Source organism: Spea bombifrons, chromosome 8 (assembly GCF_027358695.1).
Source record: "Spea bombifrons isolate aSpeBom1 chromosome 8, aSpeBom1.2.pri, whole genome shotgun sequence".
Taxonomy (NCBI): Eukaryota; Metazoa; Chordata; class Amphibia; order Anura; family Pelobatidae; genus Spea; species Spea bombifrons.
In genome coordinates this window covers 11,236,891-11,255,234 of record NC_071094.1, presented here as the reverse complement: position 1 = coordinate 11,255,234, position 18,344 = coordinate 11,236,891, and the positions used below count along the sequence as shown (strand labels likewise).

Genomic DNA, 18,344 nt, shown 5'->3' with positions numbered 1-18,344 from the left:
ATCACAAACATCTGTGTTGAATGCGTACGGTATTTGATGTTTGTATATTTTATCTATTGTTTTAACAAATATAAAGTTTTAAATATATATACGTTTCTCTTATGTATGAAAAGCTTTTTATTTGCTTGCGTATTGGTATCATGTGTAAGTCCATTAAGGCATTTATAAACCGTAAACCTATGTAATGGTGTTTACATATTAAAATGAGAATATTGTATGCCTTAGGAAGATTACTCTCTCTTTTGGTGAAATCTGCCTCCATTGTCAGGGCGAGGGAGGAAAATAAGACTTCTTCGGGTCAGGAAACTAATTAGTTGTGCGGATTTAGCTATCGTTTTCCTCTTCGGCATCATTGATAGAAATGATTCCTGTACTTTTAAACTAAATACTCCAGAACAGATCTCAATATAGCACATCCTATAGGTAGTTTTTATAAATAAATGTAATGGCGCCAGAAACTTTGCAGGTGGCTTTTCCCCTTTAATAGTAAACTTTTATTTAAGTTGGGTTTCTTTCTGCACAGGAACTAATAATCGATTCCCTTTTGTTTCATTTGAGTCACGTTCTCCTCGTTATGTCAGAGCTGTAATAAAAATGTATATTACTACATTACATTGTGTTTTATTTATAGAACGCTAGCAGATTCCATAGCACCAATAATCGGGGAGATACACATAATGCGCATGTGCATAATGTTAATATTGTGTCTATCGCTCATGGGTAAACGCATGACAACGGCTAAGTCGGAGAGAGCTTTTTGTTGTTGCGTGTTCTACATGGACAGACTCTGAAGTGTATTTAGCGTTCGCGGCCCCTTCTAGAGTTCAGTACTGTCCACAATCTGTGTGTGTTCCTGCTCCAGCTCATAAAGCCGGAGATATTGCTTGCAGTGTGTCATGTTTACTTTGGGAATGAATTACATTTAAGAAATGCTGCATCACGTGTCTGTCTGAGACTGCTGAGGGATAGTGTGTAACACTCCGGCACTTTGTAGATGCTGAGGCCAGAGGCAGGGTCCTGTACGTGGAAACTCCACAACACAAGTAGCTGTAATACCAAGGACCAGTGAGGAGAAGACTAAATAGCTTTTCAATTCAAGGAACAGGTTAATATTACGGATCCAAGATCTGTGAAGCTAGAATCCAACCGCATTCTGCGTAAAGGTGTCGATGTGAATCTGGCATCAGTACACCCTGACTACAAATGAAGGTCTAGGACAGAGATTTAACAAAAGGTAGGAATACGCATATGAGGTTTGGCTAAAGGTTTCTCCTTTTTCATTGTATTTAGTTTTGGAAAGAGCTTTATGAGTTAGCATTCTAAAGCAGAGAATGTTAATGCCAGCAATTTGCAAAGCTCTCTACTCTAACTAACTTTTGTTTTCTATTCATCCTGTAACATGCCAAATCTGTTTCCACCATCGTCCATCCGATAATCTCCATTGCAAGTGAAATCCCTGGTCTAGGCCGTGGCTAATGACGGGCACAAATAACCCAGAATAGTATATCTGACACATCTGAGCAGGACATGCTGTCCCCAAGGTGTCATCCGGATGCTACTCTGTCATATGAAAATGATCTCTCTCCAAAAAGAACACAGGATGTTGTCTATTAACCACTTTGTTTCATTTAGTATAATATACGTATGATTGCATGTGGCTGGCTGCTTCTGCGAAATTAGATTTTAGATCTTCTGCTGTTTTTTGTTTGAGAAACCACAATTTAACACCCGATCCAGCTGTTGAAATGCTGGCAATTGCACATAAGGAACTCGGAGGTGCAAAATAACGTGAACGTAAATATTTTATTGTTGATAGGGAGCTCAAACCAAAAAAAAGAGAGACTTGTGCCCTCCAACTGAAGTGTCAGTGCACCTTTTTAATAAATAAAAGAAAATCTGTAAATTTGACGGCTGCAAAGTAAGTAGGCACACAGGAGAGTTGCGGTTTCAACTCCTTAACTAGCTATGCAATATGGGGATCCCATCCCAATAAGTTCCTGCTGCAGGAAGAGCTTGGCTGGCCCTGTGTAATGTATAGTGAGATTTCTTATGTCTCCACTTACATTGAATTAGCTCAGCCAGGAGACAGACGATTGTGTTGCTCTCCACAATGAATAGTGGAGCCGCAGCTCTCACGCAAACTATCTCTTTATATAGTGTCTGTGTACAATTCCAATACTCTGAGGTGCATTAATTACGTGGAATTCACTATATTTAATAAAGAAGAACAACCGCTACAGGAGAATTGGAGTCTAATCTCACTGACTTCACTATGAAGGGACAACCGAGAGCTCCTCTGGCAAGAAGAGCTTGGTTCTCCCCATATAATGCATATTTAGCGCAATCCATTGATTAAAATATGTAAGGCCAGCTCAGCCCTTCTTGTAGATGAGGATCATTATGTTTGTACTCTTCATAATGTTTAATAAAGTTAATGAGGTCGAAACACAACCCTCCTTCCAATTTTACATTTGGTGACTAAACATCAACAAAAATATGAAAATCATGATGGGTTGCACTGCTACACAAACCACATAAGCAAATAAACTTTGACAAAGGAGAGCTATCTGCCTACACGTGAAGCAAAGAAATAAAACTAAATGAATACATCGATAATAACACTAATAAGAACACATATGCTAATGAAGAAGGCTTATTTACACTGCCTTTTGTTAGTAGCTAAAACTATGTGCAATTCTAGGTTTACCCCACATAAAGAGGATATTTTGTCACTGCAACAAATCGCCAATTTCGGTGGCAGATTGTGTTATTGTCGAGTGCCCCAAATTAAACGTTGATCTTTTCACATCTCTTGAAAGGTAAAACGTAATGGAAGTGAATAACAGCAGCAGGGTAATAAAATATTTAGAGCAGTTTTATTGCCTGCACAAAGCACTGATTTAAGGAATGTACAGAGGAACTGTGTTTCACCAAATGCATCATTCTAATCCACAGAACAGATGCGCAGTGGAAGAAATGTCTCTGTATTCTTTTTTTTTTTTTTGTGCGTGTGTATGTTTTTTTTTATACTAAAAAGTCTCATATCATTGTTAAGCCTGCTCGGTTTCGCGATATGATATTTGCTCTCTGACTTTGAAGAAAGTTCAAAGAAGAAAAGAAACTTTGAAATGAAATACCAGTATGTGACATTTTTGTGATTGTTTGGTCGCCGACGGAAAGGTCCTGAATTAAGCCTCGTGTGTGTATTTTTTTAACTTTACGAACACCACTAATTGAAAGTGATTTTTTTTTCCCGTTTTGAGAAGCAAAACTGCAATGGTTTGATTTTGTGTTTATACAGTATATGTACTCCTATATACTGAAGAAGGGGTCCTGATGACCATGCAGCATCTGTGAACATGCTTTGTTAACTCTTAGAGTATCAACAATATATATAGTGGACCTAGGACATCAGCTACGTACCTTGTATATAGTGGAACTCTAGGGCCCTCCAAAGCAATGCCTAGGAAGTATGGTATGGCGCATATATATTGCAATCAACCCTTTTTGTATTTAATGCTAGGGTGTCCACATCAGCCATGTTTTCCAGGACACATGGAATTTTTGACCAGCCCAAATAAAATGCTGCCCTGCAGTATGGGGGATGTATAGACTATGTTTAGTCAGATATTAATCCCCCATTATGCAGGGCAGCATTTTATCTGGACTGGTCAGCAATATGTAAAAATTATATGGCTTTTGAGAATTATTTCTGCAGGCATTTTGAGCAAGATGAAATGTATTTCAAACACAGTGATGGGGGTGAGTTGTGGGAAAGGTGTGATGGGACGGCAATGCCCCTTCTGTGATGCCAGAGATCGTCAGTCAGAGCAGTGCAGACAGACAGGATTAAAAGCCCCCACTGAAATGTTTTCAGTGGGGGCTTTTACAAATAGCATGTTGTTGTTTTTAAGAAAGCAATACGCTTGTTTAAGATGTATACCATACTAGTACTTAATAATATAAGAATTTAGGATACTTGGGGAAAATGTGGAAGAGCTCCTTCAAGCACTACTTTGCTTTAAGTTTGTGTGTAATTTTATATTGATCTCTTAGAAGCAGATTTCTGTTAGGATATCTTGCGGATTGGTAGTAGCAGGCTTCCAGAAGTGATTACTTGTTGTGGACACAAATCAAGAATTTGCTGTGATCTGACTCCATAAGAATTTGAAATCGATATAAGTTGAGCTCTTGCATTTCTGACTTTTTTTCTCGCGCCGTACGCTTGCTGCTGAGGTTATGCGAAGGCTGCTTTACTATTTTCTCTGGCGTTTCCACGATGGATGATGCAGAGTGTAAAGTCGCAAGCATTTATCCACAAAGCAGTTTTTTTGGACTCTATATGTTAGGGGAAGGTAGGTTGGTGTTCATTTTGCTCTGTCCACATACCACAAAAAAACTAAACAAAACATTTTTATAATAAATATTGTTAAACTTTAATTAGAACCTGGAAACATATTCCTCCCATGCCACTTTAGCCTTAAGATAGCCTGGGCTTCTATTTTCCTAACACTCAAGGAATTTAGCGAAAACAGCTTGCACAATAGAAGTACCGGTAGTTAAAAACTGCCTTTTCTGGCTAACCCTGTTCTTTCACAGTGATTGCCTACAGTCACTCCGTAGAGGGGATCTTTCCTTCTGCTGATTTTGTAGGGTCAGTCTCGCGCTGCAGGGGCAGTGATAGGAGATTGTTGTGTTTCCTGTTGCGCTTGGCCTCCAGTTGATCAGCTGTCAGTCAACAGCAATACAAAATTCTGTGTATCTCACGCAATACAAAGTTGTCTGAAAATTCCAATGAAATCTTAACACTGCGTTTGGCTTTTCTTTAGTTCTTTGAATCACAAAGAGCTCTTATTATGCATCCAGAAGCACAACGTGCTGTTAAGGTTTTATTCTTATTATTATCTTTTATTTATATAGCGCCAACAATTTATGCAGCGCTTCATACAATACATATATTCAAGGGGTATGACAAGACGAGAATTGACAGACTAAGACAAACCGATACATTAGCCCTTCTCACAAGTTTACAATCTTGTGGGAATGGGGTGACAAACATAAGGTACAGAGACAGGGTGAGAGGTAGTGTGGTGGTTGTATCAATGACAAGGAAGTTCTAGCAGCTAAGATGGTATGCTTCTCTGAAAAGGTGAGTTTTGAGATGTTTCTTGAATGTTGAGAGGGAGGGTGAATGCTGAAAGTTCGATGGAAGTAGATTCCAGAGATATGGGGCAGCTCGAGTGAAATCTTGTAGACGGGAAAGGGAAGAGGTGATAAGTGAGGAGGAGAGCCTTAGCCCATGGGAAGAACGTAAGGATAGAGTAGGAGAGTATTTGCTTATGAGGGCAGAAATGTATGGAGGAGCAGTGTTATGGAGAGCCTTTAATTCTAAAGGCATTTGGGAGCCAGTGGAGGGTTTCACAGAGTGGGGATGCAAAAGAGGAGCGGCGTGCAAGGAAGATTAGCCTAGCAGCAGCATTTAGGACAAACTGTAGAGGAGAGAGTCGAGACAGTGGAGTTCCAACCAGAAGAGTGTTGCAGTAGTCAAGACGGGAAATAAGTGAATGAACCAGAGTTTTTGTTTTGATTCTTGGGTGAGGAATGGGCGGATGCGAGCAAGTGTCAGGATCTGGCGAGGGACTGAATGTGAGGGATGAAGGAGAGGTTAGAGTCAAGGATGACCCAGAGGCATCAGGCCTGGTTAGTAGGAGAGAAAGTCGTCGTGTTAATGGTGATAGAGAATTCAGGTAGTGGAGTGGAGATGGAAGGAGGGAAGATAACAAGTTCAGTTTTAAAAAGATTAAGCTTCAGGTAGTGTTGTGACATCCATGAAGAAATAGCAGACAAGCAGTTAGTAATACGGGACATGAGAGATGGAGAGAGATCAGGAGAAGACAGGTAGATTTGGGTATCATCTGCATAGAGATGATACTGGAGGCCAAATGAGTTGATTAGTTTGCCAAGAGATGAAGTATAAAGAGAGAACAGCAGAAGGCCAAGGACTGAACCTTGGGGGATGCCAACTGAGAGTGGAAGGGGTGATGGTGTCTTGCCAGAGAAGCTGACAGTGAAGGAATGGTTAGACAGATATGAGGAGATCCAGGAGAGAGCTGTATCTCGAATGCCTGTAGAAGCAAGTGAGTCAAGCAACTTAGAGGTAAAAGGAAGCAGAGAGAGAGGGTGGTAGTTAGTCAGACAAATGGGATCTGAGGAAGGATTTTTTAGAATGGGTGTGATTAGCGCATGCTTGAAGTCTGTTGGTACAGTTCCAGATGATAGAGAAAGATTAATTAGGTGGGTGATGGACCAATGGATAGACTTTGTGAGGTGTGATGGGATGGGGTCAAGGGGACAGGTTGCTGGGTGAGAGGAAGAAAGAAGAGTGGCTATCTCTTCTTAAGTTGTAGGGGAAAAGGCAGTTAGCATGGGATGAGTGGAGAGAGTGGTGGTGGTTGGTGTAGGAGGGGGTTGTAAAGAAGAGAGGTCTTGTCTAATAGTCTTGATCTTCTCTTTGAAGTGGGTAGCAAGATCTTGGGCAGTGAGAGAGGTTTGTGGTGTGGGTATGGAGCGACAGAGAAGGGAGTTGAAGGTAGAAAAAGGCGTAGCAGGTTGGAAGAAAGGGAGGTTTATAATGTCATTGCTAGTTGCCGCTCACATTGAGGTAGTCGCTACGTTAGACAGACATTCAACTGTAGCGATGGGAATCGATCCAAAATATGTGCATTTATGCAACTTTCCCATTAAAGGGTCAGAGACCTCCACTATAAAAAATGCATATTCACGTGTTCTGTGTGTACTTTAATAAGTGATCTTCTAAAATGGAAAAAATAAAAATAAAAGCCATATAACATAGCTGAGCAGAGTCACTAATTGGAAGTTTAAGATATCTAATGAATTCATAGCTGTGTAGTAACTTAAAGGAAAGCTTTTGTCTTAAATGTTTGTTTTATGGTATTCAACATATTTAAATCTGTCAATACTGACATATTTTTGCTGTATGCCTCTTTAGAACGTTAAATAGAACGTTTGAGAACCCTTAGCACGTCCTGTTATCAACATCCTGTTTTCCCTCCCTATAAACAGCCAACTGCACTATGTGGCTGAATATTGATTCACGGTTCAGACAGGTAGATAAACTTCGCTTATGTCAAATGTAACGCAAAAAGCATTTCAGCATGTATGACATGCACAGGGCTTTTTAGTCAAACATTACATCTTCCAGATTCTGGAGTTCATAGACATGATTCTGTTGTGACACTCATATGACTCTGATTCATTCTTTTCATCTGATGTATTTGTATTTAGTATTCAGCAGTCCAAAAAGATTAGTTATATAGTGCTAAGCGTCTTTAATCCGCCAAATTATTAGAATTATATGTACCGTCTATGTAGTACATAAGAAAACCTCTAAAAAAATACTTGGTGTGAATAGGTGAAGTGCTAATAGTAATAGCTTTGCTGTGTATGAGTAATAAACATGTGCTTTATTGCTTTGATACAGCCCTGCTCCTCATTTCTACCTTTACTGTTCCTTTAAATAATGGGAAACTATTTTGAAACCAGCTTCTGACGCTCATAGCACTAATAACAAGGTTTACAAGATGCGTTTGCATCCAAAGCCGTGTTAGCAAAGCCTCTGGCAATCATGTTCGGGTTGTAAGAATAAACATTTACCGAATCGTAGGACAATTTAGTGTTAAGCTCAGACCAGACACGACAATAAATAATAAAGTCATTTAGGTTAACCTGCAGAAAGTTTCCACAGCGAGTCTTAATTGGTATGGTCAGTTTACAAAGGTGGGCTTAATCACCAACTTGTTTAGAAGTACTATTAATACGCATTGCTGTAGAACCTATGCAAACATGTTGAACCATTCATATCTGCCCTCTATACACATTTACTGTAGGGAGAGACTATAGGATGCAGCCATTGCTTTTTTATATTTTCCAGTGTAGGAGGACACGGAAGATAGCAAAGTAGGGAAGACTTTATTCACTTAATTCAATAACATCTGCAGATGACACAAATATAAGGTAATTAAACTAGAAATCTCTGCAGAGGGATTTAGACAAATTGGAAACTAGGCAGTAAATGGCAGTTGTTTGAACACAGAAAAATGTAACATTATGCATAGGGAGAAGAAGAAAAGTGTGTTAATTATAACAGTTAATTGATTGAATAGCTGCTTGTTGGGGACATCCACTATGGAGAAGGAACTGGAAAACTGGTATATAATACACTTTCCAAGAGTGTAGAACTCTCACATACTGCCTGCCACCCACTGAAATTCAGCGCTTGGAAATGTAGCGGCATGAAGTGGCTGCAGTATAAGGTTTGGGGCAGCAAAGGCTGAGACCTGCCCTTTAATCACATTCCTCCTTTATGGAGCAGTTAGAGGAATGTGCCTGGTTTTCTCCAATTGTCTGTGCAATGCTGCCTGCCATCAGTGAACTACTAATTGAACATCATCTTCTCTTAAGGTTTCATTCTTTTTTCAGATGGCTACTCTCAGTGCTAAAACATCTATTTATCTTGCTTTTTAGCTGCATCAAAGTGTACATCTGGATTGGAATGTTACCATGGAAGGACAGCATTGCGTAGAAGACCAGAAAAAACCCTTGTGCAAAGTCCCAGGACAGGAATACCAGAATGAAAGCCAGGTAAGCAGAGCTGGGTATTGGGTTTTTTTAAGCAGAGTTATATAAAGAGAGATTTAATTTTTATAAACAGAAGCTTAGAATTAGGACTTTCAGTATAGGTGAAGTATCTATGCTTGACAGATCTATGGTTTGCTGATATGTAAATCTATGAATATGGTATATACCTCCCTTATGGCTGTTGTCTATTGCTATGTGTTCTGCTAACTACAAACTCTCTGGCTACAAAGGGTTTGAAAAGGCTAAGGAACATAAATCATAGTTCATCTTGATGAATCACTCCTAGTCAGAAAACACCATGGGACTGCCCGGAAAAGTATGCCCTTTATTTACACAAGTTCATACTGCATAAATCTTCCAAACACCCCCCACACACACTACTTGCACTTCGCTGGCAGATGATTGAGATTGAAGAGTATGTCATAGTCATTTCCCGTATGGGAGTATCTGTCTCCTGAGTTATATTTCTCAGCAGAGCTCTTTCTGTAGGCATCTGCCCACCGGCTTCAGGCCCACAGCATAACGAACACCATGGCCCTAACCTAGTTCTTTGAGAGAGGATTTTGCTGATTAAAGCAATTTAAACCTTTCCCCCTCTGACCTCGCATGGCAAAGTTTATCAAACTCACTGGGATTTGCATCTGACCTATGTCTACCCAACGTTCTGCTGTCTGATTTATTATTCCAAGCTATATAATGTTTTTTCAGAAAACATTTCAATTCTCATTTGGATTTAACCCATTATTTCTTATCCAGCTAATCACATTTTTGTTTCTATTGTGTTATCATTGCGATATAAATCTACATCTGTATTTCATGATCTCCTGTTCAAACTCCCTGAAGCATACTACACTCTTAAATGGACAGTGCTCTTCTGACCCTGTCTTTTCCCTTATGACATCATTGCCTCTCAATGTTTTTGGTAAGAATTAGTGGAGCCTAGAGTAGCTGATATGTAAAAAATGCTTTGTCCCATTTCAGCTATGTGTATGGAGTGAACTGGGAAGTGCTTATGGTTACGCCAAAATAAAGAAATAAGGTGTGGTGCTAATAAACAGAATTTACCAGTAACAGAATAACATATCAGAAGACTCCTCAGAAGCAGAGCCATCTTTAATAATAACGGTACTCTGGACAATCTTCCCAAAGTGGGTCCCCCAACGCAGTCATAGTGCCACCTGCAGTCTGTAAACCACATGGTGATTCCTCATGCTGGTGTTGACCATTAGGGGGAAAAAAGACATCTTAAATGGACCCAAACAGGTCCTGTGTGGTCCTAACGTAAGTAAACCTGGGCCTGTGTCATCTGTGATTTGTTTGCCCTATGTTACAGATTGCATTGCCTGGATTACACTAACATCTCAGCAATAATAGCTCAGTGAAACCTCCTTTTTAGCATAAGGGGCAATCCAGACCATTTTGAACCATCAGCACTCAATAACAACAATCAGCATCAACAAATAGAAACCAGCAGGACTTATTACTTGTCGTGTAGAGTGCCAAAATAATCTACCTTCATACTGCATGAAAGGAGAGCGTGTGGAATCCAATCTGTTTATGACCAGGATAATGTGTATTAAGTTATGGGATTTCACAAACTGTTGTTTATGCCGTTTACAAACAGCATAATTGCACGAAATAGTATGTTTGTGATAATGTTCATATCGAGTGGGTCTCTTAGAATATCAAAGATGTCTCCGTGCAAGAATCCTCACTAAGCAAAACTTTCGGTTGCAACATAATTTACACTTAATTTTAGTAAAAACTACTTAAACGTTGACATTTTAAAAAACTGAGGGTTGTGTGAACTTTGTTTACATCCCCCCTGGGTGTGTTAAAACATGTAATTTATAAAGATATTCCCAAAGGTTGTGTGGTTCACTCGGCACAAACTAGCGCCATGTGTTCTTTGTATATATGTATAGGGACATGCGAAAAAACTGCAGGGATATACAGAGTGGTTATACATTACAGGAGTTCCTATGGAATCGATGAATGACCCCAAGCATTGAAAAAAAAAATAGTTGATTAAAATTGTTTTACTCAACAAGAGATAATAGCCTACAAGAAAATCCTAGAAAGGTAGAAAGCTTGTGTATAAGTGATAGTAGCCTTTACTAAATGTTCTGCTATGGTTTAGCGGGTAAATCATGTACCTCTACAGATTTTGATGTCCCTGGTGGGCAGAGACAATTTTCCTAAATTAATTAGTATTTTAACCTGTTTGGGGCAGCTACATGCACTGTAAGTACGGTATCTCCTTTGCATTTGTGGAGATGACATGCAATTTAGGCCAGTTGCACTCCGGCAGACCGTGGTTGTTCAGGAATCCCTGTCTGTGACTAGAAGAACCACGGAAGGCTGTTTTGTTTAAGGGTAAGGCCCTGCTTACTGCTGTTCCTTGACAGGCTCTGGCTAATTTGTCTTCAAGCAAAGCCCAGCTATGCATCTAGATTGAGCCTACACTATCCCACCGAGTCTCAAACTATTAGAGCACAGTGACTAAAGATATTAATCTAAGTCCTGGTGACCTACCCATTACTGTCCTGTGTTGTGACATTTATTGTTCCTATTTTGTTTCTGCTATTCTTCTGAGGACAACCATTAATAAGGTGTGAAAGCTGACTGGATGTGCCATGCTGTTATGTGCTTTGAGATCTTCATTTGGTTAGCGTCTTTGGTCATCTGATTTCATGTGACTGAAGCTGATATTAAACAAAATGTATCAGTTAAGCTTGATGAACCTTTTGTAACACGAGGGAGGTCCTTTGTTTAGGGGTTCCTCAAATTGCTCCAGGTGTTCTATAGTTCCCTGAAACCTTTGTGGCATATTATTACCAGGCAGAGATCCCATAATGATTTAATGACTGCTAATAGGTTGAGTTCTGAGGCAAGATGATACTTGCACTATGCTGTGAAGAGCATGACAGAATTTGTAATCACACAGTTAAGGGACATTAGGTGGTAATGGAGACCAGCTGCTACTGTGTTACCCGGAACCCTTTATGTGCTAGTCATAGCTATGATACACAGTATGTAGTATGTGTACATGTATGTATGTATGTATGTATGTATGTATATAAATATACATATATGTATGTACACACACTACCATTTTAAAAGTTTGGAGTCACTTAGAACTGTCCTTGTTTTTGAAAGAAAAGCAAATTTTGTCCATTAAAATAACATGAAATTGATCAGAAATACAGTGTAGATGTTAATGTTGTAAGTGGTGACTGCTGTAGCTGTTAATGGTTGATTTTTCATGGAATATCTTCATAGGCGTACAGAGGCCATTTACCAGAAACCAACACTCCTGTGTTCCAATGGCACGTTGTGTTCGCTAATCCAAAACTAAAAGGCTTTTGCAATTATGTTACACAGCTAGAAACTTCCTTGGGACCTTGTTCACCTAAGTGACCCCAAATGTTTCAAAAGTGTGAATGTATATATATTAGACTTGTGAATTCTGATTCGTGTAAATTTACTGAATTTTTTGTAACTTTGTGTAAATCTGTATTTGTGTGACAAGAAATGAAATGTAAGTTTAGTATCCAATTATAAGTTTCCAAGGTATGGGTGGAGCAAAAGGGGCATATTCACCCTAGGGCCCTAGTGGCAAGAGGCCCCCCACTTGCTGTGTACCTGCTGCTGTTTCATTTATATAGCAAGGTTGTGTATTGGACCCTCTTCTGCAGCTGTTTATAGAGACACAGATATGTCTATGTGATGATCAGTGATGTAAAGGGAGCGTCTCACTTTCTGTCATGTGGCAGGATCAGCAGTGCCTGCTGCTTTCAGTAATAGCGGGGGCAGCATTGGAGCTGCTTGTAAGGAAAAGGCTCAGAAATACTTTGTCAGGATCCCCAGCCAGCATCCTTCAGTCATAGGAAGAGAGATACTCAGGGCAGGAAGAGCGTGCATCCATGCTAATACTTCCCAGCTGTCCAGATTCGCAGTCCTAATTTTGAGGTGCCATTCCACATAGTGGGGACCTGGCCATGTCACATGCGAACCTGCAGTGCAGTGAGCCAAAAAGACCTGAAGGGTTCCATGAAGCATGCTGGGAAGAGTGAAGGGACTATTGGGAGTGGGAGTTTTGGGGACAGTGAGCCTGAGGCTAGGTCAGGGGTGTCCAACCTGCGGCCCTCCAGCTGCTGCAGGACTACAACTCCCATAATGCTCTTTGAGCTATGGGGCTGGCTGGGGAGGATGGTAGATGTAGTCCTGCAGCAGCTGGAGGGCTGCAGGTTGGACACTCCTGCTCTAAAGGAAAGAAGTGGTACCTCTGCTCCCATGACCACAGCATATGTAGATATGCTACCTTATCTGATGTATGCTAGCCGTTTTGCTTTTAGGCATTGTGCAGCGCTGCGGAATGTGGTGGTGCTATATAAAACAATGGATAAGAAATAATATGAGTGGTATTTTCACTAGGGCTCAGACACGAGAGGGGTGGCTGAGGTGGCATTCTTAAAGCAGAGTAATGCAAGAGATGCAAGACTTTAATCACTTGTGTCTGGAATAAAGACTTCCCTCTACAGGCTGAGGCCAGCAACACATATATTACTAATGAATTCTAATTAATTATTAATTGATACTCATTGCTGGTTAAACATCCTTCTGTGTTTTGCCAAGTACTGATATTATCTCCAAAAGCAGAATTCAATTTGAGTTTGCTTTTCACCATATACATATATATATGTGTGTGTATGTATGTAGTATATCTGTATGTATGTGTGTGTGTATGTGTGTGTATATATATATATATATATATATATATATATATATATATATATATATATATATATATATATAAAATACATTGTGTCTCTATATACATGCAAATATATGTATGCATTGTAGTATTTGTACACTGGTTTTCTGAATGCGTGTGTGAGGCATATTACTTTTGGCTCGGAATACACATTAATATGCTAGTAGGATTACCGTGGAACAAAATGTCAGTCCTGTAAGGCTGTAAAGAGACAATTGTCTTAGCATTTAACGGTGCGTTAAAAAATAAAATAAAACATGCAAAGAAAAACCTACATGCCACGTGAAGGTAATAACAATTTGGGTCACAAGTCTATGACTTTGTCAGATGGATTTTTTAATGAGATTTCAGCAAATTAATTGGGTGAGTGCATCTATTTTATATGCACCGTTGGAGATTCTGAACTGTTAAGTTTATCCTTTGTGTAAAAATGCAAGAAAGGATCCCTTTTCATAAGATACATAAACACTCGTCAAAGGGAAAACAAAAAAGAAGACTTGGGGAGGCCATATTTTATATTTTTTGCATTTTGACATTGAATGGGTCTGCTGCTGTCTTTTATAGGCAGTATGTAGTGAAGATAAAACTATATTCATACTGGGAACTTTGCTATTTTTATACAAAGAAGGACTTATGAATCTATCTGAAGTTCACTGCTTTAGGGCTTAGAATTTACACGTCGTATTATTTACTCAGCTGGCCACAATGTTGTGTCCTAGAGCTGGCTTTGCGAGGCCGCTGATTAATTGATCTGGTTCTTATTTCTGCGGGAGGTACTGGAAGGCCGCAGTGAAATTCCTGAGCATTTTCTATAATGACAAATTTGCCAACAAGTAAATCCCTGAATCACTCTTGTTTTCACTGCAAAATCTGAGATCCTCTCAGCCTTCCCCATCACCAAGTGCTCATCATTCAAGAGACCAATACAGGACAGTTTGAAGGGGCTATCTGACATATAGCCTGCATGAACGATGCTTCTAGCTTGTACTAGCGATATATAGGTTCAATTTTAACTTAATTAGACTGCAGCAACCTATTCCAAAACACCTCTGACAGATGTTGGCTTCTTCCTTGTGAAGTAGTGAAGCCTTAAGCTCATATATGATATCATATCTTGAAGCACAGCTTCACTACCTCACGAGAAGGCCATATAGGTGCTGTGACTGAGGTCTTTGCCTTAACAGCTCAATATATATATATATATATATATATATATATATATAATGTGTGTGGGGGGGCGGGAGGTCTGTAGGCAGTTGGTGCACAAATTGTTGGACATACCTGAAGGATTTGAAATTCACAGAATTTAGGCTTTAAGTGGCCGAGATGGTAAAACAGAAAGTTATGTTGGTAGATGGGTATAGTAGATAGACACCGGTATGTTGGCTGGTATGTAGATATACGGTAATGTGTGCACAGCCGCAATATCCCAAAGTCAGTAAAGAAACTGAAGCTAAACAGATGTTGAATGACAAGGCAATGATCCAAAAGATTCCTCAAAATCAACCATGAACTGCTTCTAGAAACTAAAGCTTTGTTTTGTATTGGCTGTCACAAAGCCATACCTCTTAGCCATCCTGTTTTATGCAGGACAACCACGATTTCTGGATACTGTCCTGCCAAGCTGCCCCACTGTGCTGGTCCATGGCCAATTGGGAAGATCCTCTGGTCTACCCTTACAGGAGCTGGAAAATGAATGGAGGTCTGCAGCTCCCACATGGCCACCCCATGGTGCTCTGGAGCTGAGTACTGTGCATGGTTGTCCAGGTAAGGTGGGGGGGCAGTCCTGCCCTGGTTCTGCCCCCCCCAAGCTCCATCTACACCCCCAACAAAGGTGTCCCAGTTTACACACATTAAATGTTGTTGGATCTGAGTTCTTCTATTCTCACTCTGGTATAGTTTGGAATGCTAGATTGAAAATATGTGGGTAGATCTCAAACATGTAGTGCCTATAAGACAATTCAAGAATATTTGCAAACTAGAAGCTTCTGTAAGGGAGAGCAGATATAACGTTCCTAGAGTGAGAATAGAAGAACTCAGATTTCTGCCAAAGGGGATGTTACTCATTACTAGCTGATAGGGTGTTGACATTTTTCCATGTACCACATGTTCTGTTTTATGTGTTAAAATCAGCAAATACCGTATTGGCTCGGATATAGGCCGCCCCCGTATATAGGCCGCACCCTAAAAGTTTGGTGCTTTTTTAAAGAAAAAGTTTTTTTTCTTTAAAAAAGCACCAAAAAAAACATGCTGCCACTGTCCTCCCCCCCCGAGATATGCTGCCACTGTCCTCCCTCCCCGCGATACGCTGCCACTGTCCTCCCTCCCCGCGATACGCTGCCGCTGTCCTCCCTCCCCGAGATCCGCTGCCCTCCCTCCCCGAGATCCGCTGCCCTCCCTCCCCGAGATCTGCTGCCCTCCCTCCCCGAGATCCGCTGTCCTCCCTCCCCGCGATACGCTGCCGCTGTCCTCCCTCCCCGCGATACGCTGCCGCTGTCCTCCTCTGCCCCCCTCCTCGACTTACCGGAGCAGACTCCCGGGTGTCTTCAGGGCCGGCGAGGGACATCTACGCAATACGCGTATGCAACTTCCGGTACCGTTACCGGAAGTTGCATTTGCGTATTGCGTAAATGTCTCCCGCCGGCCCCGCAAGACACCCGGGAGTCTGCTCCGGTAAGTCGGGGGTGGACAGAGGTAAAACGCTTAGATAACCTCCCGTGCCGGCACCCCCCCCCCGTGGGAAGTGCTGGCAGGGGAGGCTGTCTGAGCGTATCGGAGAGTAGGATACAGGTCCCCTGCACCGCTGCGGGGGATCTGTATCTTAACCCCGCTGCCTGCCCGGCGCCCGGGACTGCATGTCCCGGGCGTCGGGCGCTAGACCCCGAATATAGGCCGCACCCCCACTTTAAAAACTTAAAGTGGGGGAAAAAAGTGCGGCCTATATTCGAGCCAATACGGTAAGTAGGAAGTATGCACTGAAATTTGCAGAAACATGTAACTTTTAACTTGCTGCAGGGGTTGTTATTTTTTTCCACAGGTAATCAACAAAAGATGTAATTTAGGCCTTTAACATTATCTAGCTATACCTTCCTTTTTGGCATTGAATTGTTACTATTTTTTGTGCTTCTACTAAGGGGGCACATGGTGCATAGAAAAAGTTCATGAGGTAATGTCCTTGTAATATAGGTGCATTTTGTTTTTTTATATAGGTGCTCCACTAAGCGGTGACTGAAGTCTGGCTAGCGTGACATTATGTCCATATCTAAGAACACTACCCTTGATATTTCCTGCTTTTTCCCTATGGGAGCTAAAGCGGTGGGAAAACCGGGCAAGGTCATCTAGGGAGTGGGAGACAGTAAAAGTTTAAATTAAAGCCATGACATGGTCACCATCTTCTTTCCAAGAAGGAGGTAGGCCAGCTCTTGGTCACTACTGAGCATGATATATGTCCATTTCACACAAGCTGGCCATGAGTTTCAGAAAACACATTTACTGCCTTTTTGTGTATTTTATACACATAGCTAGTCTAGGAACCACTTTTTATATCCTTGAACCTGTGTGCACCTGGATTTTATGTTCCCAAGAATGAGTTTCTCTTTTCTTCTTGAGAGTCTTGTATTGGAGGCACAATGTGCCTGAAATTATATGTGCAGAATGTATTGTTTTAATCAAGTAGAAGGATGCTTGTTATATTCTGACAAGCCGTGAGCATACATGGCCCTGTCTGTGGCTCCACATCCCCTTTCCCACTTAAGGCTGCATGAAAGCTCCATTACTTTAATTAGGTCTGATGGGTTGCGATAGCAAATGCTAATCTAGGTCATTGCATATGTAAATGTGCAGCTGTACTCTTGGAGCATGCCAAAGCATATCAGCTGAGGTGTCCAGTCATCACCAGACATCAAGTCCAGCTTAGCGGGATAACAGTATTGAGCATCCTCTAAGCGAGCCAGTGGTCCTGCATTACTAGCATCAACACGCATTACAAACAGTTCTCAAATAGCGGTTGTTGAGCACATCGCCAAACTACCTTCTGAACTAAGTTCAGCTGCCATAAAGGGGACCAATACATCCTGTGAATTGTTAGAATAGGTTCTAAGATCTGGGAATGGATGCCTGTCACATGTCATTGACCTTCGTACAATTGAAATAAGAGGGAACAATAGTAGAATTTACTCCTTTACAATTTTTGTCAAATCTCTTGTCCTTAAACATGTGTATTGGTATATCATAATATAGTATAATATATGTGTGTATGTTTGTGTGTGTTAGCAAACATCAGCTTAATTCCACAGAGAGAAATATTGTATACATTAAGGCAGAGTAGCTAATTTTGTAATATCTTCAATGTTTTCAAGGTAAAAATGTAACACGACTGTTGTATGTAACAAATAAGAAATACGATTATACATGGTGCTCACTGCCAGCTCTTAAGCAGTGTTTGGGAAATTTGTAAATAGTAGGGCACTTTATGATATGTTGAAAAGAGAAGATAGGGTATTCAAAAAGAATTGACTTTTTTGGTTCTATAGCAGCATTCCTAAAGATAGTGTACCATGTAATTTAGAGGGAAGACGCCACAACTTTTTATATCTTTGCTGTCTGGAAGGCAGTACATCATACCAGGTCAGAGGGTTTTTCCAAGGAACAGGGAAGCCCACCTGATTGAGTGTAAAAATACGGTAAAGGAAGACCGGTCTGTATCCTGCCTGATCTGAGCTAAAGCTTAAACTTAAGTGTTTGGGAAAATAATAATAATTAGATGTGACTATCATGTGAATGTTATAAATAGTAATACTATCTGTGAAATAAACAGAAAACATTAACTACTTTTGTTGTATGTGTTATTATGTGTTATTATACACAAAATTATAAAGTTGCTGACTTGTTGCAACAAATATTACTCAAT

At 40.6% G+C, this 18,344-nt stretch overlaps 1 protein-coding gene across 3 annotated transcripts in view; it reads left to right on the top strand.

Moving 5' to 3' along the window:
- The window catches only part of NEK6 (NIMA related kinase 6), a 91,444-nt gene that overhangs the window by 42,042 nt on the left and 31,058 nt on the right, over positions 1-18,344 (top strand). Inside the window, exons 1-2 of one of the 3 annotated variants that reach the window (XM_053472497.1) lie at positions 1,210-1,234; positions 8,545-8,661. In XM_053472497.1, the coding sequence (XP_053328472.1) occupies positions 8,581-8,661 (81 nt within the window). In that variant the 5' untranslated portion in view covers positions 1,210-1,234; positions 8,545-8,580. Of the gene's footprint in view, positions 1-1,209; positions 1,235-4,146; positions 4,356-8,544; positions 8,662-18,344 lie in introns of those variants that run through there. The other 2 variants (XM_053472495.1, XM_053472494.1) reach the window with 2 other exon arrangements.